The sequence below is a fragment of the Squalius cephalus genome (genome assembly GCF_949319135.1).
Source record: "Squalius cephalus genome assembly, chromosome: 20".
In the NCBI taxonomy this organism is placed as follows: domain Eukaryota; kingdom Metazoa; phylum Chordata; class Actinopteri; order Cypriniformes; family Leuciscidae; genus Squalius; species Squalius cephalus.
Window position 1 is genome coordinate 20,741,981 of NC_137141.1, and position 24,385 is coordinate 20,766,365.

At 35.3% G+C, this 24,385-nt stretch overlaps 1 protein-coding gene across 3 annotated transcripts in view; it reads left to right on the top strand.

Moving 5' to 3' along the window:
- The window catches only part of dlgap2a (discs, large homolog-associated protein 2a), a 147,807-nt gene that overhangs the window by 1,679 nt on the left and 121,743 nt on the right, over positions 1 to 24,385 (top strand). For all 3 annotated transcript variants that reach the window (XM_079852751.1, XM_079852747.1, XM_079852748.1), the window contains exon 2: positions 10,526 to 10,580. In XM_079852751.1, coding sequence (XP_079708877.1) covers positions 10,526 to 10,580 — 55 coding nt within the window. The remainder of the gene's footprint in view (positions 1 to 10,525; positions 10,581 to 24,385) is intronic.

Sequence of the window (24,385 nt, forward strand, 5' to 3'; positions counted from 1 at the left end):
TTTAATAGGAACTAGTATCTAATGACTAAGTACTAGTATCTATTGAACAAGTACTAGTATCTAGTAATCGGTACTAGTATCTAAAAAATAAGTACTAGTACCTAATGAATAACTACTAGTATCTAATAAATAAGTACTAGTCACAATTGGAATATATATTAGTCAGAACTGAATAGTTGATATCTGAATGACAGATCCCCATAGAAGTCAATGGCAAAAATTGAAAATGTGTTACTACTAGTAATAAAATAATAGTTACAAGTCACTATTGAAATAAGTACCAGAATCTAATGAATAAGAACTAGTATCTATTTAATAGGTACTAGTATCGAATGAATAAGTACTAGTATCAATAATAAGGACTAGTAACTAATGAATAAGTACTAGTATCTAATGAATAAGTACTAGTACCAATTCAAGGTTTTAAGGATTAAATGTTAAACTGTCTTGCCATACTGTCTCTGAAACCAGGCCTAAGAATCTTTGGCACATCTCAAAATGAATATCCCTTTTCAGAACTGTACTTTTGTTGTGATACCTAAATTCACTTGTAGCGTTTAAAACAGTTGATTTTAGTTTATAATAAATATATTTTTTAATTTATTTATAAAAAATAGGGTAGAATTTAATTATTGGGCATATACCGGTTATCTGGCATAATATAGGCTAATTATTCAATATCAGGTCCCTAATATTGATGTTGCAAATAAGAAAAAATCCCATTTGTTGTCACCCAAAATGTCATTCACACCTCAGTCCAGTTAATTGATGCTGTTGGGATATGTCTGTGTAGCTTTTGCTTGAAAATCTTAAGGATTGAAAGAGCGCTTTCTATCCCACAGTGCAAATGTGTGTCTGTGTTTCTGTGTGTGTGTGTGTGACTGCGATAGAGCAAATTTGACAAAATACGCATCCATTATCTAAGCTGTTCTCTAAAATGACTCTAAGATGCCCATTTTAAACATATTACATAAGCCAGCAGCAGATGCAGTACAAAGCTTCCCAGATGCAGCTGTCTGTCAATGTAAGTGCGGGGTGCAGCATTCATTTGCAGTTTCAAACACCAGCTCTACAGAAATAACTCAGACGGGCAGAATCAGCCTTCTCTACCTTGCACTTATGCTGATAGACAGCACATTTAACTGAGGATCTGAAGGGTTCTGTGGCCCATGCTGAGAGTTTATTAAAGCTTCTTATAGCTGCTTTACCTGTAAATATAAAAAAAAAAAAAATTTATTCAGTTCAGTGACTCAGAATAGGTTGAAGACAGGTGTGGAATTTTGTTATACTTGCTATGCCAAATTTGCCAATATTAGCATTTGTTTATCATATCGCTATAGTTTAATATTAGTATTTGTATTATTTTTCAGCATAATTAGAAGGTTCAGTCCGATATCGGAAGCAAATAATGTTCTGTAATTTTTTTTCCAATTCACACAGTATGTTTTTTTTCTCTGTAGGCTTTCAAAAGTACAGGTGTCAGTCCAACATTTATAGAGCTGCACGATTAATCGTTAAAAGATCGTGATCTCATTCCTACAGTAAATGACAACGATTCGGCTATGGCGTAAACCTTTGACCAGTGCGATCACAGCGATTCAAATCTGCGTTGGTGACCCAGAGAGAGCAGTTGTCATGTATAGGTATGAAACAAACAAAATCATTCACAAACAGCTTTACAAATAAAATCACAATATCATTATTTTTGTGTTACAATAATTCCAATGATCACAGAAGTACTGGGATAAAATCGTATAGATTCAGATATAAACACTGAATTCTATGATAGGAAACAAAATAGAGTAAATCGCCTTTTGAATGTAACTTGACGCTTCAAATAAAGATTGCATAAATTACATAATTTCACCAGTAGGTGGTGACAAGTGACTGTTTAAAAAATGTATTTGTCATTGAATCATTCTTTCAAGAGATTCATTCAAAAATGCTGATTCATCCAGTAAAACAAGTGAAGTCCTTCTGAGTGAGTCATTGAATCATTCATTCAAAATCAATAAAAAAGTAATTCAAATTATTAAAATATTTTTTACATAGAGTGCAGCAATTAACATTTTGTCAGAACTGCTAGTAAATTACAAGCTATTTTGTGTAGTTTTCTATTCATTATCATTGGAGAATCATGATCTTTATTTTATCCTAAAAATCGTGATTCTCAGTTTATCCAGAATCGTGCAGCTCTACTATGTATGTATAATCTTTTATGGCTCATTTCACTAAAATTCTAGATCAGAGTTTAATGTGTTTGTTTAAAAGAAAGAAAAAAAGACAAAACAGTACAGATTTATAATATGGGATATAATATAAAACAAACTGTTTTTATTAAGTGACTCTTTGAAATGCTTAATACTTTTTGGTCGATCACAACTTTCAGATATTTTTGTATAATGATGATGAGCACTAAACTAGATATTTAACCATACTACAATGGTGCATCCCTACTACCGTAGTTACAGTGTATGATGTGGATCATGATGCAGGTTCCTCTGTTGTTCTTTTCCCATAAATATTTCGGAATTGGAGCCTTTTGAATAAAACACTCCATGGGATTGCCTTTATTTTTAGCTCATATCTGGTAAAGCGTGATATGACAGGAGAACTCATGGACATCAAGCCACAAGAAGCTTTTCGTGTCTCGCATGTGTGCTTGTGTCATCAGCTTAACGGCAGCTACAATATTATTTTTTTGACTTTTCCCATTCATAATGCAGGCATGTGTTAGTGCTTCTGTGGAAGCTCTGCTGCATGGCAAGATAAGTACAGGAAACGACCAGAGGATGGCACAAAAATTAATGACTGAAAAAAACGAATGAATTAATGAGGCAGGGTCAGAAATATGTTTCCGTGCTGTGCAGGGACCCCAAGGTCATTAGCTTGAAAAACATACTTAACAGTGAAGAATCAGATTGACATTACCAGAATGTATGAATGCGCAATATATTTGTACCATATGAGTTGATGTTAGAGAATTTAAAAAATTTTTACATAAAGATTATTTAATTTGTCATCCAACAGTCACTAAAACGCTAATAATTTAATAGCATGCAAATTGTAATCGTTGAATGTAATCTTTAGCAAATCTCAAAATAAATATCCAATTTTAACACTGCACCTTATAATGTTATGATGCCTAAATTTACTTGTAGCATTTTAGTTTTTTGTGTTTAATTTATTTGCACAGAATAATGTAGTTTTTTTTTTTTACTGGCCATTCACTGTACGTCCTTAAGATGGAAATGATAAGGTTATCGATTTCACCCAAAATTGTAATATTAATGTATTACAAGAATAGATATTAGTCCTATTTCTGACAAAGTGCATATTTTGTGGTAAAACAGAGAATTTAAAGCTTCAATAATATCTGCGTAACAGTGTTTTATTATTGTTAACTAAAACTAATAAAAATTGTTTTTGTTAATTGAAATGAAGTAAAACTAAAATATAAGATGAAAACTTAAAAATTATAAATGTTGCCATGGCCACTAAATGAAATAAAATACGTTTAAATTGAAGAACAAATAGATTCACACAGACAAAAAAAAACTATTAACAAAATTAATACAACTTAATCTAAAGATTTTAAAATTAAAAAAAATTATAAGTATATAGTAGTATATATATAAAAAAATTGGTTAAAGATAATAATTAAAAGAGTATGAAGGCAAAACAGGCTAATTTCAAAATTACTATTATTATTTTTACATTTACATGATTGGAGTCTCAGTAAACTCTGAGTAAACTTCTCAGTCGAAAACTAAAAACAGTAACAGTCTACACAAGAGTTCTTTACAACTTCTCACCCTTTTTGTGGTTTCTCACCTTATCATCTCTGACTATAGGTTAAAACTGTTTAGTCTCTCCGGATTTTGTGAGGGCCACAGCATGAAACATTTCTCCAGAAAACACTGTAATTAGTGCTGCTGTCTCAGAGCTCCGCCTTCCTCTGATTACTCTGGGAATTAAGAGGTGCCTGAAAAAAAAGTGAGTTCTGAAATCCTGAGACACACACACACACACACACATGCACACGGAGAGTATCTGCTTGTGCGGCAGAGTGTTATTTTATTCCTGATTGTGACAGTTGGAGCTATTTAGTAATTTAGAGAGCTGCGATTAGACACACTGATTATATACACACTGATTAAGCACACCGTAAGTGTACACACACTGATTACACAGAGATTTCACACATTCTCTACCATGAGCCAGCTGGAGTCCTGTGTCAAGAGGGTCAGCTAGGGCAGTGATTATTGTAGAGATGGATTCTCTATCACACTATATATTTCATATATTGTATGTTTGATGTATTAGATAGTATCCAGATGCATGCATGTTTGTTTTATGAATGAGAAATCAAGTCAGTTACAACAGTTGAGGGTTTTTCTTCAGATTACATGCACACAAACCGCAGTGATCGTGACACTAGACACTTCACATAAATACTGTACAATTGGTATGCATAAAGTGGTAAAAAGATTATTCAGTATGATTATTTTGGGGCCTTTGCAAAGCGTTTTATCTGTCAATTTTCTTGAAGAATTAGTTCAATTATGCAATAAAAGTGGTTAAAGACTTTGGAGACTGTGAGGCAAATGCTCCACACAGTATAGTAAAAAGAGAAAAGCCTCATTTGAAAGTGTTTACAGCTGATAATATTAGTGTGAGTAAACAGAAATGATTTGAACGTTTCTACATTATTTTACTATGATAATCTTTAGTTTCTCCACACTACAATGACCTGAATAAATATGTAATGAAATGACATAAAGCTAATAACATTATTTATCTTGGAGCAAATCTAGTTGTTTTAGTGATGTTCTTTTGGAAATGAGGCAGAGAGTTACCGTATTAATCCACAGAATGAAATTTCATGATTTATTTAAGGATTTGGAAAAAGAATAACATACAGCTTATATCTTCTCTGATAATAGTGACCCGGCAACAATTATTACCATATTTTTGGATTATTTCCATAATAGTTTCTTACATACAGATCCTCCATAGATTTGCATATAAAAATTAGCGGACAGCAATAGTTACCAAGGTAGGATTGGTCAGTAACGTTTTTAAGGTGGGGCTTAGCAAAGGGTTCATTCACAATGACCTCTCATGCAGCTGGAAAAGTCCCATTTAGGGGGGATTCATGCAGACATCACAATATATATGCATGCAGACCTATGTAACATTTTGTATTGCATACCTCATACACACAGTGCTTTAGTATTTGCGGTTGGTGTAAGCAGCATCGAAGAATAATGACATAATGACCCATAAATGCTACCACTGCTGTTTAACCACTTTTTTATCGCTGAGCTAAAAATGGATCATTGACATTAGAAAAGAAGATACATTATTTTATTTTCTCATTATTGAATACTTAAACTCACTCTTAGAGTCCAGAATAGATTACATCAATGACATCTGCTGACTGTCTCAAATGGTTAATGGAGTTTTAATTGGCTTTTTTTTTGTATTTGCTGGGTGAACTCCTATGTGTTATCTTATCTGAGATGAGAGGAAAACCCTTGGGTTTATGAGTCAGTTTTCTCTCTTTTTTGTACTCTTTTCACTTTATCCTCGTCACAGGCGACTAAGCAGAACATTGAACGTGACAGTGCACTTTAGTTTGGGCAGAAAAATGAGTTCTGGGATGCCAGCTCCTCGGTGTCAGTTCCCGTGCTCTGGGAGCTCAGGGAAGAGAGGAGGTTCATTAATTCTAAAGAAAACAGTCAATTTAATTTTGTGCAGTATGATGCCGGCGAGGTACCCACACGTCACCAACCTCATTTCTTCATTACTTGGCTGTTTCTGTGAGAGCTTGAGTTGCTGTGTTGATAAAGTTAACAACATCTTTGGCCTAGCTGAGATTTTCTTAATCTCAAATGAATGTTTTCAGATGTGAAATGAATGCATCACAGTTTTTATCTGAGGTGTTGAAATCAGGTTTATTAATAGAAGTGATGTGTCAGACTGGTGAGAATTTTCAATGTATTTTCATTGTTTTTGATTGTTTTGTTCTCCACTTGGATCTTTCACCTCACAAGTTGATTTTTATATTCATTTACACCTATTTCTATTTCAAACCTCTCTCAAAACCAAAACTTATATCTTTAACATTTGGGTTGTAATTGATCGCAGTTGATCCGTGATCAGTACGGACCAGTCCCCAGGTTTCGGCACGCATGTGATTTGCGTATTAATTGCTAAGTTTAACTATCATAGAGTGAAAGTTAATCATTTGCACATGTCTTGACAATTTACACAAGCGATTTAAGTGAAAGAGAACTCGAACACCGATTTCTCTTTAATGTCTTCTTGCACTTGAACCAATATTTTAACATCATTTTGTGTGTGTCCGTCTCGGCAAGTATTCTTGTAAACACAGCCGGGTATGTCTTAAGGGAACATAAACAGATGAGAAAGAAATCGGATGTGTATCATTATATTGGATCCGTTCATTAGGTGATGTCATTAATGTTAATCAAACAAAACACATCTTTAAGAAAAATGAATCTATATTTAATTTATACAGTCTACACTTATTATTTTTCATTATTTTACAAAATAGCGAGGGAGAGACGCGGCAGTGAAGATCACTCTCTATATATTCAAGTAAATAAATGGGAATGGGAATTCCCAGCATTATGAACGTGGCACTTGTGGGAGAGTTATTAACATTATACGCAATACCCGCAACCTCGCGCCAAATGTCAAATTTCATCTAGTAAGCTGAAATCCTAAATTTACTTTAACATGCTTTTTCAAATTAGAGGAAGAATTAAATGTTGACATCATGCCTGAAGGATGTCCTTTCACAGCAGGCATGATTAACAACAGCTGGTGCCATCTACTGCTGTGGATTTGACTTGAGTCACAAGACCGATTGCTCTCTTCATAGTTAGTCATGTTGATGCATAAAAATAAAATTAAAACCAGCATGTAATGACCACAAATGGAGGGAAAATAGTGGAGTAAAAGTAGTTACCTCACTTAAAAATGTACTCAAGTAAAAGTAAAGTACACAATTTGAAACTACTTATAAAAGTTAAGAGTCTTTCCTATTTAAATCAGTGCAAGGCCGTGTTGGTCAATATCAGCAGGGCTCCTGTGTGTCCTTTTGCAAGGACTGGTCAGCATTTCTCTCTGATTTGCTTTGAGTTTGATTTGACTATTGTGCTTTAGTTCAGGATGCGGTTTGTGATGTCTGTTCTGTGCAGGGGAACCTTGGAATTGCTCTTGCGTGAAATTTCTCTCTCTCTCCTCTCCCTCTTGATTTCAATTTCAGTTCTCTCTCCCTCGCTCTCAGATGGCTCATCTGAATTGTAAGCACAGGTTCCACAGCTTGATTAGCATTCTGAGGATGTAGTCTAGAGAATGCAGAATTTGGATTGAGAGCTAGAACTTTGAAGTTAAAGCTGAGTCTTCTCTGAGTTCACCTGAGATTCTGTTTAACTGCATTTCAGAGTGGTTTATTGCAGGCTGTGTTTAACTCCACTTTTAGACTCAAACTTCCCTAAGCACTTCCCCTTGGGTGAATCCCCACCGCCATTTTAAAGTGCGTTAAATTTCATTATGGACGAGGGAAGTTTATTATGGCAGACCCACGACTCCTCGATTTTGACAGAGGGAGCGAGTCTACTCAACATGTACACTTAAGGCAGATTCATAGACCACAATGCAACGTGATTGTGGCGTCACAGCAGGCCGTGCTTAATTTACCCCCGACCCATACAAATCCAGTGTATGATATTGGAGTTTATTTTGACATTTAACCATATTTAATACTAGCTATTTTAAGCTGCCTGTTTTTTTTAAACACAGTTATAGTTTATTGAATTATCAATTTTCTTTGATTGTTTGTTTTTTTGTGGTGATTTTTGCCTTTTTATTATGATAGGATAGTATTGAGTGGACAGGAAGTGATGTGGGAAAGAGTGGGGGGACGGACGATCCGGGAAAGGTCTGCGAGCCGGTACTTGAACCCGGGTCGCCCGAATCGCAACGCCGCTATATGTCCGTGCTTATTGGCTCATTACACATTTCCACTCCCTAATATATATATATATATATATATATATATATATATATATATATATATATATATATATATATATATATAATTTTATTTATTTAAATTTTTTTTAACATGTTTTGCTATTACATTTATATTTATATATTATGAAATCCCTGTTTTAGGTTTAGTTTAGTTTAGTTTAGTTTATAGTTTAGTTTACAAAGTTTCTTTGTATTTAAGTATGAAGAAAGAAAAGTCAAGAAGTCTCATGAAAAACAAAAAAATTCTTCAAATTACGAAGAATTACAAAGAAAGCAAGTAAAGAGCGCTCTTTTTATAATCAATGAAGCTGTTGGTCAATTCAGTATGATACTATAGAAGAACAATGGTACATTTAATAAGAATAGAATATAAAAAAATGTACCTATAAAACTTAGGTTGTAGTTAAAAGTTAATTTTATCTGCATCTCAACTCAAGCTCAGTGCTTTACTGTCAAATGTGCATTTCCAAGAAATAAACACAAACATTGGCAGCCAATCAGAATCCACCTGTTAAAAGAGCTCAATCATTTAAAGTGACAGACAACAGAACTGCAGTTGTTCTTGGAGTGAATGGGCCAGAGAATCAGAGTGAACACTTGTTTCTTAAATACAATGTGAAGGCATGAAGAAATTCAGAATAACTGAACTGAGATATTCCCAGTTCTGGTTTATGTTTAAGATTCAGCTCAACATAACAAATTCAGCCCCCCCCTTTCTCCTGACTTCAAAATCCATGATTATTGTGTGTTGCATATCCTGCAACTGATTGGTAGGCTATATGAATTGACTCTGTTCTAATCAGATTCCTTATTTACCTTATTTCATAAACGTTAAGCCGTTTTCTGTAAGCTTCCTCTGATGAGCTAAATACAATTCATGTAAGATGGAAGACATTTATTTCGGGAATGATGGATTGTGAAACAAACATTCTTCCATTTTCTTTCATCCACACTGCACACACTTAATTTCATTCTCTTTCTCTCTCCCTGTCACACACTATCTCTGTCACACATACAAACAACACAAAACCCAACAGTCCTGTCTACTTGATTTGATCTCTGCCAACACAAGTGATAATTTTCCAGCTGATTGGTTAACTCACTATTACTGTTGGAGCATCTGAGCACCTGAATCGACAGATGCAGTGTGAATGCGAAGCATGACCAAAAACTATTCTATTCTATTCTATTCTTTTTGATGTGTTGAATATTGTTGTTGTGAATGCTGCTAATTTAATCAGCAAGTTAACATTTTCTAGCTAACATGATTTTTTTTTAATTGTGAAAATGGATTATGATACATTATAATGCTGAGACACTTAGTATCTAACCAATTGAGCAATTAAACTCTGTAGAAATGAAACCGGATCATTGTTGTACTAGTATCTCAATGGTACTACTGAGTGTGTGTCAGGCTGTCTGATAAAAAGTCTAGTGCCAAAGCCACCCAGCCACTAGATGGCAGCGTCATTCCAATCTGCTTTAAGAGGGTAAATTTGTTCAGCTTGACTGCAGATATGAAATGCTGTTAAATGGAGATTGATTTATGGTTTTATATGTTAAATTCAGCATAACCATAAAATATGAGCAGCATAAATGACTCAGAGTGTGAAGGATACTTGCACATAAAATCTGATCTGGAACTTTTCAAAGTCGCATTCTGTGTTTCTGTTTAGAGGGCAAAATCATAAAAACTATATGAACAGACAAAATCAAATACTGTTGCTCATTTTAAAACTTCCAAGCTTCATCTGAACAATACTGTTATTTGCAGTTTACTTGAGCACTATTTAATTGTGGCCTTGAAGAGATACAAATACCATCTGAGCTTCCAGAAACACCTGGAAGTATGAAAGAAAGCTGGATTTACATGGGAATTACTGAGCAAAAGTGTGGCCGAGTTACATCTGAGTCAGCATGAATGTAAAGACCCAATTTACTGTATCCTAATCCTCTACTGTAACACACTTTTCTCATCTTATGTACATGTCAAGGGTGTCGAATTGGAGCATTTTGTGTGTAGAGAGGCCTCTGTTTTCTCTCAGTGAACAAATTTGTGTTGTAATCTCCTGTTTTGGCTTCATTCTTCCCTAACATCCATGTAAAGAGATTCTTGTTATAAAATGTTTCACCCACACAGCCGTTCCTGCCTTACACACACACACACACACACACACACACACACACACACACACACACACACACACACACACACACACACACACACACACACACACACACACACACACACACACACACACACACACACACACACACACACACACAGCAGGGAAACCGCCACTTAATGCTTTCTAGACCTGACAGCTTCTGCCTATAATTAATGGCTGTTGAGACTGCATGTGCCTTCATGCATGCTTGTTCTAATTTTCTTTTTTTATTTGTACATTTCTCTCTCTCCTCCCCTGATGCCTCTATCCTTCTCCCCACCTGACAGGTGCTGCTGAGCATAGTGCAACAACACTGCTGTATCCTCCCAGACAGGAACACAGGTAAAACCACACACCTGTCATTCAAATGCAATGGTGTGTTTAGGCCCAGAGCCAGAGGCCCTTCCGCTAACGGTGTGTTGACCTAGATGCTGATCTACCAGTTTGTGTGTTAGACATGCTTGTATACGTTTTAGATTTGACGTGATTGATTGTGCAGGTGGATTTACTGAGGTACTCGCTGTGCATCTGTTCCAAAGACTGACTTGGCTAGTGTTGGTCTTCTGATGTAGATCCAGCTTCACATAGGGCTCAGAATAGACCAAAAAAGTGTCTTTTGGGGTTTGAAAATCAACATTTGGAGCAAAACCTGGAGCAAAAATTGATTTTGAGTAAAGGTTTAGTGGAGGGAAGGACCTAATTTGATGACTCAGTGTGTTTGGATTGTACCTGCTTCTTGCACTTACAGTTTCATCCATTTAATTGTAACCATTTACACTAATTTTAGATAATTAAGCCCAGCATTTGTGAATGTACTTGGCAGTACAAAGGACTAGGAGGACTGGAGGACTTTAAAAGCTAAAACTAAACGCATTTATTATATTGTACATTGCTGTTTATCTCATAGTGAATAGGCAATTAAAAATAAATTGTTAACAAGTTATCATTATGCTTTTCCTTTAGTGTTATGCTGTTGTACACTTTTGATCATTAAGTGTGTACTAATTTTTGTTTTTTGTTTTTCCATTAAGCATATAGAAACTAAAATGCAAGTACATTTTCTTGAGAAGCAAAATGACATAAAATATTAAATTAAGTATTTTCATTTTTGATTGCAATTTGCAGAAAAGAAACTTAATTCCAAATTATCTTTAATAATTTGGATTCTCAGATAAATTTGATTATTTTATTTTTTGTTTCAATATACATAAAACAGCACTAAAATACTGATTAAGAAAATTATTTGTAAATAACTTAATGTGTGTACCTTTGTGTAATGAGGGGATCTAGTGGTCTTTAGGGTGATTGTAAGTGTGTTTATGTGTTTTTAAGAGTGTGTGTAGTACAGCGTTTTCTAGTAGGGTGTGGGTTAGTCTGTAGTGTTTATAATTAGTTGTATTTAAAATAATAAGTCAATGATATGTCCCCATTTAGATAGCTAAAGTGTATCATAAGTAGGGTTTATTGCAGTGGAATTTTGAGTGTGTCTTGGAAAGAGAATTAAGGAAATGAACAGGGGATCACACTATCCTCCCCTAACACAGCCATTACAAACTTGAGACCTTACAGGAGATGCATTAATGCAGCCTCATCATAATCCACATGGCGGATGATCACATAACCGTCTCTGTTCTCCGTAAAGATTAAGTGTCCTGATAAATATGAAATATTCTTTTGCTCATTATGCATTCCTGTATTGTGTGTGCAGATGACTATGACAGCAAGGGCATTTGTCAAAACAAAGCTTGATAAATAGCGTTCATAATTTTTACATAATATGCCAAGTGGATTTCTCTGCTGGGGCATTTGTGCCCCTCCTTCACCATGCACCTGTAATAATACAACAGAATGAGTTTACAGACTGAACCAGAGGTGCGTGTTTTAATTAGATAATTGCAGAGATTCCAGGTGCTGTGTTGATTAAAAAAAACGTTTCATGACATGTAGACCTTAAGTTTTTGCATTATAAAAGCCTCCGAAATGCAGCAATTATTCACTGTTCTGCCTCCATTGGGCATTTTCTATTAAACCATTGTGCCAAGTTTGGAAGTTGGTGGTTTTTACTCCCAGTGGATGTAGAGTCTGAATGGATTGGTGGTATTGCACCAGTGCTGTGACCATGGTTTCATCCTGTTTCTATGGAGACAATGTAGACCATGTCAGTATAGGTTTACTATCATGTTATATCCATCGGAAAGCCATTTTACCTAATGCATCTAAAGCATTCACAGGCATCGTCCAATTTCCATTTTAAATTTCAGGTTTGGCCTTTGCTTCGGAGCTGATCTCAAACTCCAGGCATTGAAGGTGGCCACCACAGAACTTCCCCTCGTTATGCAAATTGGTGTCACTGATTTTTCCTCTCTCTCAGCTTTGTATAGACCTGTTGTAAGGCAGAAAGCAGCATCTGTGAGTACAAAGACACTGGCTGTGTCTTTCTCTGCGACGTGAAGCGAAAGGCAGATGTGTAGGCTATATGCAGCAGCTTTTGATGACGAGGAAGAAAACACACTTGCTTCTGGCAATGAGCTAACAATACAGAAATAACATGAGTTCAAGAATCAGTGAGTAAGTTTCAGTTATAAATGTGCTGTAAAGCAGAAAATGTTTTTTTATTTTTTCCTGACAGCTAACAACAGCCACCCACACGGCTCTTCTGGTTCTGCTACAGCTGCGGGTGGTTGTGATAGTCAGCTACAGAATCATGTCATGAGGAGTGACACGTAAACACTTTACACCAGTGGCGTGTGGTGGACTTCTTAAATGAAGAGGCAAAGCCCCCTCTCTTTTTCCCCAGTGTACAGAGATTCTTGTGCTAAAAGCTTATGGAGCACCGTATACCTTACATTTTCATCAAGCACACAGTACCATAACATTTTATTTACAGTAAGTACATAGTACATACTATTCTGTATCTGTTCACATTGATGTCTCATCTAGTTTTTATTTAATTATATATTTATTGATAAAAATATAGATAGCTTGAATATTGATAGTACAGCTATATAGTATTTAATAAAATGTTTTTTTTTTGTTTTTTTACAAGCTTTTACCAAGCATAGCTTATATTCTGTCATCTTCCTTTTGGACCATTGCTTATAAAATCCTCAGCGTACTCACGGAGGCAAACATTTCATTTTAAAATGCTTGTGAAAGAAAGACACACTAGGACCTTACTGAGAATCTAGTGAGAACGAGGGAAGCAACTAAGATACTTTAAAAAGGGATCTAAATACTATTCAGTCTCATATTTTATTACATTCCTTTTGTTTTATTATCATTTTCTTATCCACATTTTCCTTAGAGAAAAACCACCTGCTTTAAACACTTATTTAGTCCTGGCTGTTTGACCCCATCATTGTCTCATTTGTTCTTGAAACACATTGTACGCCTGCGGCTCCTTTTGCCCTCATACTAGTAAATGATTCAAGGTGTGTCCGTGTGTGTTTGTGTTGTTGGGGGCATATACATGACTTTCTTGTATATGTTAATGTTTTGATTAGTCTGCAGAGGTGCAAAGTTTATAAGCAAAGTTTTTTTTGGGAATTGCTGATGTTCTACAAAACTTTTTGTGTGGCCCTGCTTTGCATTCTTAGAAGAGTGTTTGTATCGATTTTTCAGTCCCTGTAGGGGTTATGTGCACTCTCTCTCTCTCTCTCTCTCTCTCTCTCTCTCTCTCTCTCTCTCTCTCTCTCTCTCTCTCTCTCTCTCTCTCTCTCTTTCTCTCTCTCTCTCTCTCTCTCTCTCTCTCTCTCTCTCTCTCTCTCTTTCTGTCTGATATAAAGATTGTAGTCGACAGAGAAAACCCTCCCCTTGCTTCCTCTCCCCTCTATGTCATGGTCATTCAGATTTTTAGGACATCAGTATGTAGTGTTAGTGTTTCATCAGCATGTAGTGGGAGTCCTGCTAATGAAAATTGCTATAGAGAAACAAATTTGTCCTGTATATAATGGCCAAGGTCATTTCCTCCCCCAGTAAAGGCACTCTTGAAATGCATCCAAAGTAGGGCAGGATGATAAAAATGGATATTCACAGTATATTTACATAAAAAATGAAGCAACATCGTGAATATTGTGATGGTTTTAACGCACTTTAGACATTCATTTTGGATTTAGAGCATTAGACAAATATATTCAGAATATTTCAGAGCCACTTATTTCATTGATAGTGTAAGGGTTAGTTGGTGCATATGACAAAACGTTTAAGCCTTGTGTGTTTCAACCTTTTTTATACATTCATTGACATTCATGCGTGTGTACTATATAAACGTATGTTTGTGTCATTACTATCCGAATGTGAGCTGCATGATTTACCGGTTTTAAGAGTTAAAACTGTACATTTTAAATGTGTGTATTGTCACCAACTGCCCCGATACTTAAGGGTGAATATCCAAACGCAGCTTTATTGAAGGTAATCAAACATAAAACTAGGTCCAAGGCACAGGGAACCAGGATAACACTCAGAAATGCAGTGACACTTAACAAGATTTGTAATGAATGATAGAAAACACAGGCCCTGCGTCTCAATGTTCATACTATCCATCCTAAACAGTTTGTGAGATTAAAATAAGTGTGTCCCAACGCATAGTATGTTGAAAAGAGTATGCCAGAAGTGCCCGGATGGTCTGCTCTTTCCGGTGGATTTTCGAAGTGTGGATCTGTGCTCACTCTAAAGGCTAATATTGCCCACAACCCATTGCGCTTTGGAGGAGGAACTACAAACACGAGTAAAAAGTGTTAAAAAACTACAAAACATGGCGGATATGCGTGACCGACGGTGAGAGGTTTAGATAAAGGTTTGAGTGACTAATCAAAGTTTAACCTGATAGAAAAATATTTATTTATTGTTATCCGTGTTATATTTCATCTGCAATAACAATGTGGACTTTCATAAAGATCCGTCTGGCCATTAACTTTTAAATGCATCATTATGCATTAATATGAGGAGAGTTCTCTGCATGAAAGACCCGCGACTTCAGATCAAAGTGCTTCTGCATTTCTCTCCGATACGGTAGGAAATGAAATGTCGAGGATTTTATCTTTGACAAGATGATTGACAGGTCAGTTTGCGTGACAGGATGCGTATAACTAAGCGACAGAGAGCAACCCTTAAAGACGCAATTGTATGACGTGATAGTATGTCCCAAAGCTTGTCTACTCTTCTGCTACACACTCAAAAGTATTCCCTTTTTCTTCACAAAAAGAGCACATGCTTTTAGGGCGTAGTATAAGTAGGCGAATTAAGACGCAGCATTAGTTTATATAGCCAGGATTAACAAGAAAAATGAGACACAGGTGGATGTAATCAGGCAAAATGAATTGTGGGATGTGTAGTCCATGGTGAGATAACCAAGACGGAAGGAGTGCCCTCTGGTGGAAATCAATGACACTCCAGCTGGTGGATGTAACATATATATATATATGCTAAAAGTTTTATTTTGTCAATTGTTAGTAGTAGTACAGTAGCATATACATCACATCAATAATTCATTCAGTGTATTGTTGATGAAATGTACACTTACAAACTTACAAAAGCCGGTCTTAGTAGTTTCTGAGAAAATGAGTAAATAAAATGAAACGAGAGGGGAAAAAAGTGAAGAGTGAGGGGTGAGAAAAGGTACATTGTCTGAGGAGTAGTTGATTCCTCTGATATGATGGGAGGATGAGAGCATTATATTGAGGTGAAGAGGTGAAGACAGAATGGTGTGCATGAAGTGACACTCACTATATGCAGTGATTGGCCAGTGCTCAGCAAATGAAAGCAAACGAAAGTGTGTGTGCTTTAAAATGTGAAGTACGCTTTCTGTGTCATCTTCTCTTGTAGTCTTTTCACGATACTGGAACTTGATATGATAACTTGAAAAATATATCGATATTCGATACCATTTTTGATACCACTGGGAAAACTGCCATATATACCGCCATACAGATAATTTATTATTGTCTCATGATTTTTTGATAGTTTGAGTAATTTGGTTGTAATAGCTTACACACAGCACAGGCTTTATTTGAATTGTAAAACTACATTTCCAAAAAAAGACAAGTAAACAGTCAGTAATAAAATAAGAACTAAGAAACAAATTGCAAACGACAGCACAAATAAATACAATAGAATAAAGAGAAGTTTTGTCAGGTCTAACAGTAGTTTTCAGGTAAGAAACACTATAGAAATGTAAGTAATTCAATGTAAAAATGAAATACAGATTAATTCTTACAATTAAAGTTACAAAAGTTATTCAGTCAAGAGCAGCAAATTATTTTCTCTGTCTTTTGCTCTATGTTTAACTTGACAGACAGCAGCAGGATTATTTGGCTGCTGTCACTTTAAGAGCTACTGCATACTGTTACACAACATGTGATTTATTTTTTAACTATTTACATTCCAAAACTGACTGTATTTACCTGAATACTGAATATACCCTGAATATTTTGACATAATTTTGTATGTATTTGTCTGTTTAAGTGCAATAAGCCAAGAAAAAGAGGTACATTTGGCATTCGCGAGCTGTTTGAGAGGCGGCTTTATGAGAGCGCACTTATATAGATCAGTGGTGCGTGCGCTTTTGATGTGAGCACGAAACCTGGGGGAATGACAAAAAATAATGCGAAATACAAGCACTATTTAAACGGAGCGAATGAGACGAGTGAGTGACGGGATACAAGTGTTTGTCAGTTCGGTGTCGGAAAGAAGAGAGTGTGAGAATGCGCAGTTTGGTATCGTTGTATAAATGGAGTATTGGAGATATTTCAGTATTGATACATATGGAAATATCAATATTTTTTGACAACACTATTCTTTTGTGATGACATTTTATTATTCGTCTATGCATAATACACATGCAGAGAGGGGATGTGGGTGGCACCGCACACACCTACACAGAGGGGATAGGGTGGTTCGCAAACATGAGGAAGAGGAGGAGATAGAAAGGAAGCGGGGGAAAGGAAATCACTGTGCTGCACAGGAAATTAGATAGTGGAGAGCTTGATATGGTTCTGCTGTGTGTTTGACCTGTCTGAGTCAGCGCTCAGACCTGATCTGACCTTGAACGGCATGGCCAGAGAGCTCAGGACCCCATCACACAGCTCATCAGCACTGCTGACCCCCGAGAGCTGTTCGCCGAGGACAAGGGAAATACCGCGGTTGTGCTTATTTACTAATCCATTATAAAGGATCACATGTTGTTGGTTTCTAGTTGGATATGTAAATTAGGGAAACATAGGACAGTCTGGAAGGTTTAGGGGTTACAGTAAGAAGTTTTATAAATGGATCAGCATGATCTGTTCATAGAACTTGAAGGTCACATCAATAAGGAAGGATGACTGATGACTAGGGGCTAGTGTGAGAATGATTTGGGACTTTCCCAACCAAGTTATTGTGAGTTATTTTGATTGAAACGTCACGACACTAAATACACTACCTTTCAGAGTTTGGGGCTGAATTTATTTGATCAAAAAACACAAAACAGTTTTTACAATACAGTAAAAACATGAATAGGTTGAAATATTTTTACAATTTTTCTATTTTTTTCAAATGTCTTCAGTGTCACATGATCCTTCAGAGACATTCTATGCTGGTTTGCTGCTCTAGAAACATTTCTTATTATTATCAATGATGAAAACTTTTGTGCTGTTTGAAATTTTTGTGGAAACCGTGATGCATGCTATTATTTGATTAATGGAAAATTCAAAAACAGTATTTATTTGAAACAATGTCAAAAAACGAAACAAAAACATACTGACAAACTTTTGAATGGGTGTGTATATGTTGAACTTGGAAATGATTCTTGAAGGTTGTCTAAGGATTTGTAGCCATCATGGAGTTAATTGCTGTCACTTCTAATAGCTATAATTGCTTAAAATTTTTACTTAAAATCTTTGTAATTTATTAAAACTTTTATTTAACAATTTCTTGTATTTAATAATAATAATATAAGGAAAATATATATATTAAAAAAATACATTTTTTAATTATTTAAGCTATTTAAATGGTGGGGCCAGAGAGAATAATGGCAAGGAAAGTAAAAATGTAAACTGCTAAACTAAACGTGCCTGCAGAAAAAATATCCTTATTGTTAAGTGTTGCACAGTAAATAGTTTAATCATTTATAAACATCTTTTGCCCTTTCTCTACTCTGACCAATATAAAGAAGAAAAATCGAACAAATATTGCTTTGTATAATTTCTGAAAGTGTATCCACCCAAACTCTTCTTTTCTCTCTTCCTCCTTCCCCTGAGCTTGTTGAGCAGACAGTCATGAAGACAGATGGCTGTTATTAGAAGGTGTAGGGCCTGGAGAGCGCAGGATTCCACTTCAGTCACTGCTCGCCATAGACCACTTCAGCTGCGGCCAAAACTTCAAGCAGATGCACACACACAAACACAGATGTACACACGCAGAGAGACGCATGCACCCACGCACAAAAACAAACACAGATGTGCACATATAGTTCCTTTCATCCGTACTATACAAAGGACATCTACAATTTGACTGTGATATGGCTTCTTCAATGTGTGAAAATACATGAGCATTTAATATGGTAAACCAAAGCGTATATAGTTTAATGGGTGAACATTGAAATTTACACAATAATTTAAGATGAAATTAGGAGTTTAAAGTCTTGAATTCACATTTCTAACCCATTTTATATCTGTAATATCATCACCTTTTCCTAAAATCATTTTTTCAGGTTTCTCAGAAATCACAAAAAACTGCAAAATAACTTCAGAGGTTGAGTAGATTTTCGTTCTTCTTTATGCAGCTGCCATCTTGAAAAGCTTGTAAAATTGCCTAAGTCTCATTGTCTTTTGACTTAGGCATAATAAAACGGCATAAGTCACACTCTTGACATAGGCTATTACACTACAGGGGTAGAATTGCATGATCCGATTTTACCAGAGGTGGCCAGCATTATGAGGAGATGACGTATGCAAAAAAAAAATTTTTTGTCAAAAAATGACTTAGGCAATTCTTTTAGTAAGGTGACGATTTGACATACACTAATGTTCCAAAAGTTTGCAATCGGTAAGATTTTTTTTTTTTTTTGTTGAAAGAAAATTATACGTTTATTCAGCAAGGTTGTTATAAATTGGTCAAAAGTGACAGAAAAGACATTTATAATGTTTCAAAAGTCTCTATTTCAAATAAATGCTGTTCTCTTGAATTTTCTGTTCATCAAAGAATCCTGAAAAAAATGTATCATGGTTTCCAAAAAATAAAATAAAAATTAAACAGCACAAGGGTTTTCAACATTGAAATAATAAGAAATACTTGAACCCAAAATCAGCATGTTAGAATGATTTTTGAGGGACCATGTGACATGGAGACTGGAGTAATGATGCTGAAAATTCAGCTTTGCATCACAGGAATATATTTTCAAATATATTAGAATAGAAAACAGTTATTTTAAATTATTATTATTATTTTTATATTATTATTTTAAAGTGTAATTTTACACTTCTACTGTCTACTGACTTGGTGAGCAAAAAAAAAAAAAAAAACTTTTAAAAATCTTACTAACCCCAAACATTTGAACTAGGTTAAATAGGCTAAATACGGTAAATTAGAGCAGCACAATTAATTAAAAAGGCTGATGTTGTGACTTTAGTCCAATAAACACTTCAAGCAAAAACTACGGTGCTAACATTATAATTAACAAGGCATAGAAAGTGTGTAAATAACTGTTTTGTTTTTCATGCTGCTAAGAGGAACAATTTGAAGTTCACTGTTAGGTCACTGTCTTGAATTACTGATAAATGAAAAATTACAGGTAACAGGTTTCAGCTGAAATGTTTTATTAATTAGAATTACAGTATTAAGGGATTTCATGGAAAATAATCAACAATGTATTATTTTTGACATAACTGTCTATTTTGGTTCAATGACTACTTTAAGTGTATGTTTCTTTCCTGATGTTTCATCAGTGAGGTTAATGCATATTTTAGTTTCCTATTCTGTTAAATCAAATATGTATTAAAACAGTTTCAAACTAATAAATAATAAAGGTTTAGATATTGTTTGTATGTGTGTTTAGGCTATTTCTAATATTAGGACATGGGGGTATCATGAATTCTACAAGCACAAATGAGCCCCTCAGAGGAATGACCTGATCTGTCTTGCTTATAGACTGCAAAATATTGGCAGCTGCTATCTCCTGTTATGGCCATTAATACCAATAGATGGTGCTGTAGACTCGTGTTACCAGTTTAATGTCAAATTACACAAAGAGGATCTGTAATGATCCATCACAGCTCTATAATTAAATCACTTTAAAGGTTTATATTTTTAATCAGGTTCTCATAGACCAAGGGCTCTCCTCTCCTCAGGACAGCGAGGATTGTGGGAACTTGAACTGTTCTCAGGGAAAATGGGTTCTCTAACAAAGTAATGGAAAGTAAGCATATTCATATAGTACAAAATGTTTCCATGCTTATATGTCCACCAAATAATTTAAATGAATTGTTCTTAAATCAACAACTAAGTCTTTACATTTTAATCGTCCCCGTTAAGACCTATTCAGCACTCATCAAAACGGTGGATGTCTCATCCACTTTCATTCTTTTTTCCTTTTATTTTTTATTTTTTATTTTTTACAACAACTGCTTAAAGTCAAACCTGAATCTCTAGATAATAACCAGCTTATAACATCACCAATCACCATGGCCATTTGTGTATCGGTTGCCATAGAAACCAAGCTTGATCTTTCAGATGCAAAGCAATATGTTACACAGGTCACCAGTGTTTTGAAACATTGTGGGTGGTGATGAAGATGACGAAGAGGGAGAGGCCGAAAGGAATCTAAGCAGGATTCCAGGCTAGAAAATGATTTGGGGAGCCATTGGCTCCTTTAATGTAAACATTTGAGAGCCAAATCATTTTTAGTTGACGGAATTGCTGAATAAAGATGGCTGTTCAGAAGCACATTAGTTCCTGGATGCTGTCATTGTAGTGATCTTGATTTTAGTAAATACATATTTATGTTTGTAATATATCACTACTGTATTTATGAATGTCACTGTGTTTTGCAAGAATGTTTGTTTCTGCCTGTCTGGAAAAAGTCTAATATTGTGTTGATTATGAATCAAATGTCACCTACCCTACAGTTTTTCTCTTTGATTCAACCTTATGATTGGACCTATAAGCTAAACGGTGACCGATAAAATTTGTTGTGTAATATTTGAATGCCATTTGCACCAATTTAACCATTTATTGCAACAGACCACTATTGAAAATATGTATCTTTAAATACATAATTTTGAATTGGACAGAAAAATGATTCACGATTCAGTGAGGGAGTCAGTTAGGAACTAATGCTTCTAAATAATTCACTCTCTGACGGTCTAATTCAAAGCGCTAACTCATGTGCTAGTGCGAGAAGGTTTTGTGACTCTTTTTGACAGAATCATTACAAAGAACCAGTTCATAACTAGAGTCACGAATCAAGCATCACGGCCCGCGCTCTGTTCTTTTTTGACACACACTCTTAAAAATGCAGAAAGAACTTTTCAGTGAACAGTGAATAACAGAACCATTTTCCTCTTAGTGTGTAGAACGTTTTAATAATCTAAAGAACCTTTTCCATTATAAAGAACTTTTTGTGCAATGGAAAGGTTCCCTGGAAGTTAAAGGTTCTTCATGGAACCATAGATGCCAATAAAGAACTTTTATTGTTGTGTAAAGATGTAATAAACAGCACTTCACAAGATGATATTGGACGAAACCGCATTTAAATAAACAAAGTTGTCCAGACTACAACTAGTGAACTTTTTTCATTTTTATTCAGTCGTGAGCCCTTCTAAGTGTGAGGATTCCTCAAAGCAATCATCTACAATTACTTTAACATAATTACTTTTTCCATCCTAGTTGACCCCTAGATAGTGAGTCAGTATGGAAATGTCTATTGTCTTCCGAGGTGACAGAAAATCAGATGGTGGTGCCAAATAAATGGAGAAGATTCTTGACTACGTTGGTTGAATTTAAATGCAGATGATTTTTTTTTCTGTGTTTGAAACCATGCATGGCATGTGTAGTTCAGAGATAATCCCTGGAATCATTCAAGAGAAGCAGTAATAAGCTTGAACAAATGTAAGCAGGAAGGTTCAAGACTGAGGATGTATCTTGCTTTGCATTCGAACAACGTACCTCTTTCCCAGAGCAGACCTCTGAAGGTCAATACTCTCTCTGAACTTTAGAGAGTTTGTAGCCTCACTACAATCAAATGTCAGTCTTGTGTGGATCCTGTCCTAAAACAATATACTCAAGAACATTTTACAAGAATACACTGAAGTCACTTTAATTTTTTATCTGGGCAGACACACAAAGTGCTCTTTTCTTTTAGGAACTAGAGTATGAAGTGATTTCAAAGGGGAACCTTTCAGTTTTGTGCTGATGCAATAGCGGAAACCTTATATTTTCATTTCACACTTAATGGTTTTGTTGATTTTAATGGATCCTCAGTAGGTTCCATATTCTGTAAGTTGCATAACCTTATGTTTCAAAGGCTTCTTCATGCATTTTGATGTTTGGGAGTTTTTCTCCATACTTTAGAAAAACAACAAGAGCAGTGGTTCTAGTGTGCCTCAGCAAACTTTATTTACATTGATTTAAAAAGTATTTAAATTAATTAATTAATATATTAAAAAACCCTATCACTAATCTAAATTAAAATGCTAAAAATGAGCACACAAAAATAAATGTATTTCTTTTTATTTTCCCTCAATGACTATTGTTTTTTATTGAACAACATACAGTTTTGGATTGCAGAACATAACTTCTGGAATCACAAAATAAATCATGGTTAATTTATTTACTGTTTTAAATGAATTTACCACATTAATAGATTCAATATATCAATAAAAAAGTTTGAAAACAAGCAGCTTTGTCCTAATTACAGCCAGCAATACCAGAAATATAATAGCATATTTGCATATATTTGTGTATAAACTTTGAATATTGTGTTGGATTACGGAGGGCTTTCAAGTCAAAAAGGCTGAGCACCACTGAGCTAGAGTGAAAAGTCCTGCAGTGAACTGGAATAATATGATTCCTTCGACCTGTCGATCCCATATGCAAACACATAAAAAGATTCAAACCAGTGCCAAATAAACAAATAAACTCTCGTTTTAATGTCCCCTGTCAGGATAAACACACTAACCATAATCCATCAGGCTGTCATGGCGCCAGATGTGGGGGTAAATATCATAAAACGATGCCGTTTGCTGCATCACAGACTCCCTAATGAAGTCAGAGGAGCCATCCTGTTGGATGTTCATTAATCTTAAGCTCCCTTTGTGAGCTAAAGCCTCAAACCATCGTCTGAAATCAGGATCATTGACTTTAACACAATCATTTTCATGTATTGATTTTTTTGTTGTTGTTGATGTTCATTGGGTTTTGAGATATAGCGAAGGCCTTTCAGATGTGAATGAGCTAGGTGGCCTCCTGATAGGAATTTGTGAATATGTTGGTATTCAGTATCCATTTATTTCCCTGTAATCAAACTGTGCTTGAAAGTAATTGCATTCGCTAATTTCTTGCATTGTTAGCCATGAAGAAAATTTGAACGGATTTCAATTTATCCCTCTCATTAAGGTGACTTTCAGCAGAGAGAGTGATATCTCCCTAATTAAATAAATAGATAAATAAATAAATAAATGTGTTTAAGTAAGACTTAAAGAGAGCTTCTTTGGTTCTAATCAGTATTCGTAGCACTACAAGTGCTAAACCCGTACATATTGTGTGTGTGGGAAAACTGTTAAACTAGCCCTTGAAGTCAGATGTCGCAGTTATACATCACTGCATGTCCGCTTTGAGGCACGTGTGAATTATCCGCTTACGATGTGGTGCTGGCAGAGTTTTGTTATTTGAATAGGAAAAATAATTGAAGCTGAGAGCTTCGTTGCCATTTGAAAAAGGAGAATTGTTTACAAAGCTCCTGAAAAGGTTAGGCAGATACACAAATACTGTAATAATGCGCTAGTGAGGTGAGGTGAGGTTAGCACATCGGCATTGTCACGGCCTCAGGTTCATTCAGATTTTCACAGAGGCAGGAGGAGCAGATGGTGTCCGTCCAGGATATTATACACGGCTAGCATGTCTTTACAGATGCGTACAAGTTATTAAGCTTTACATTTTAAACTTTAGGGTAATAC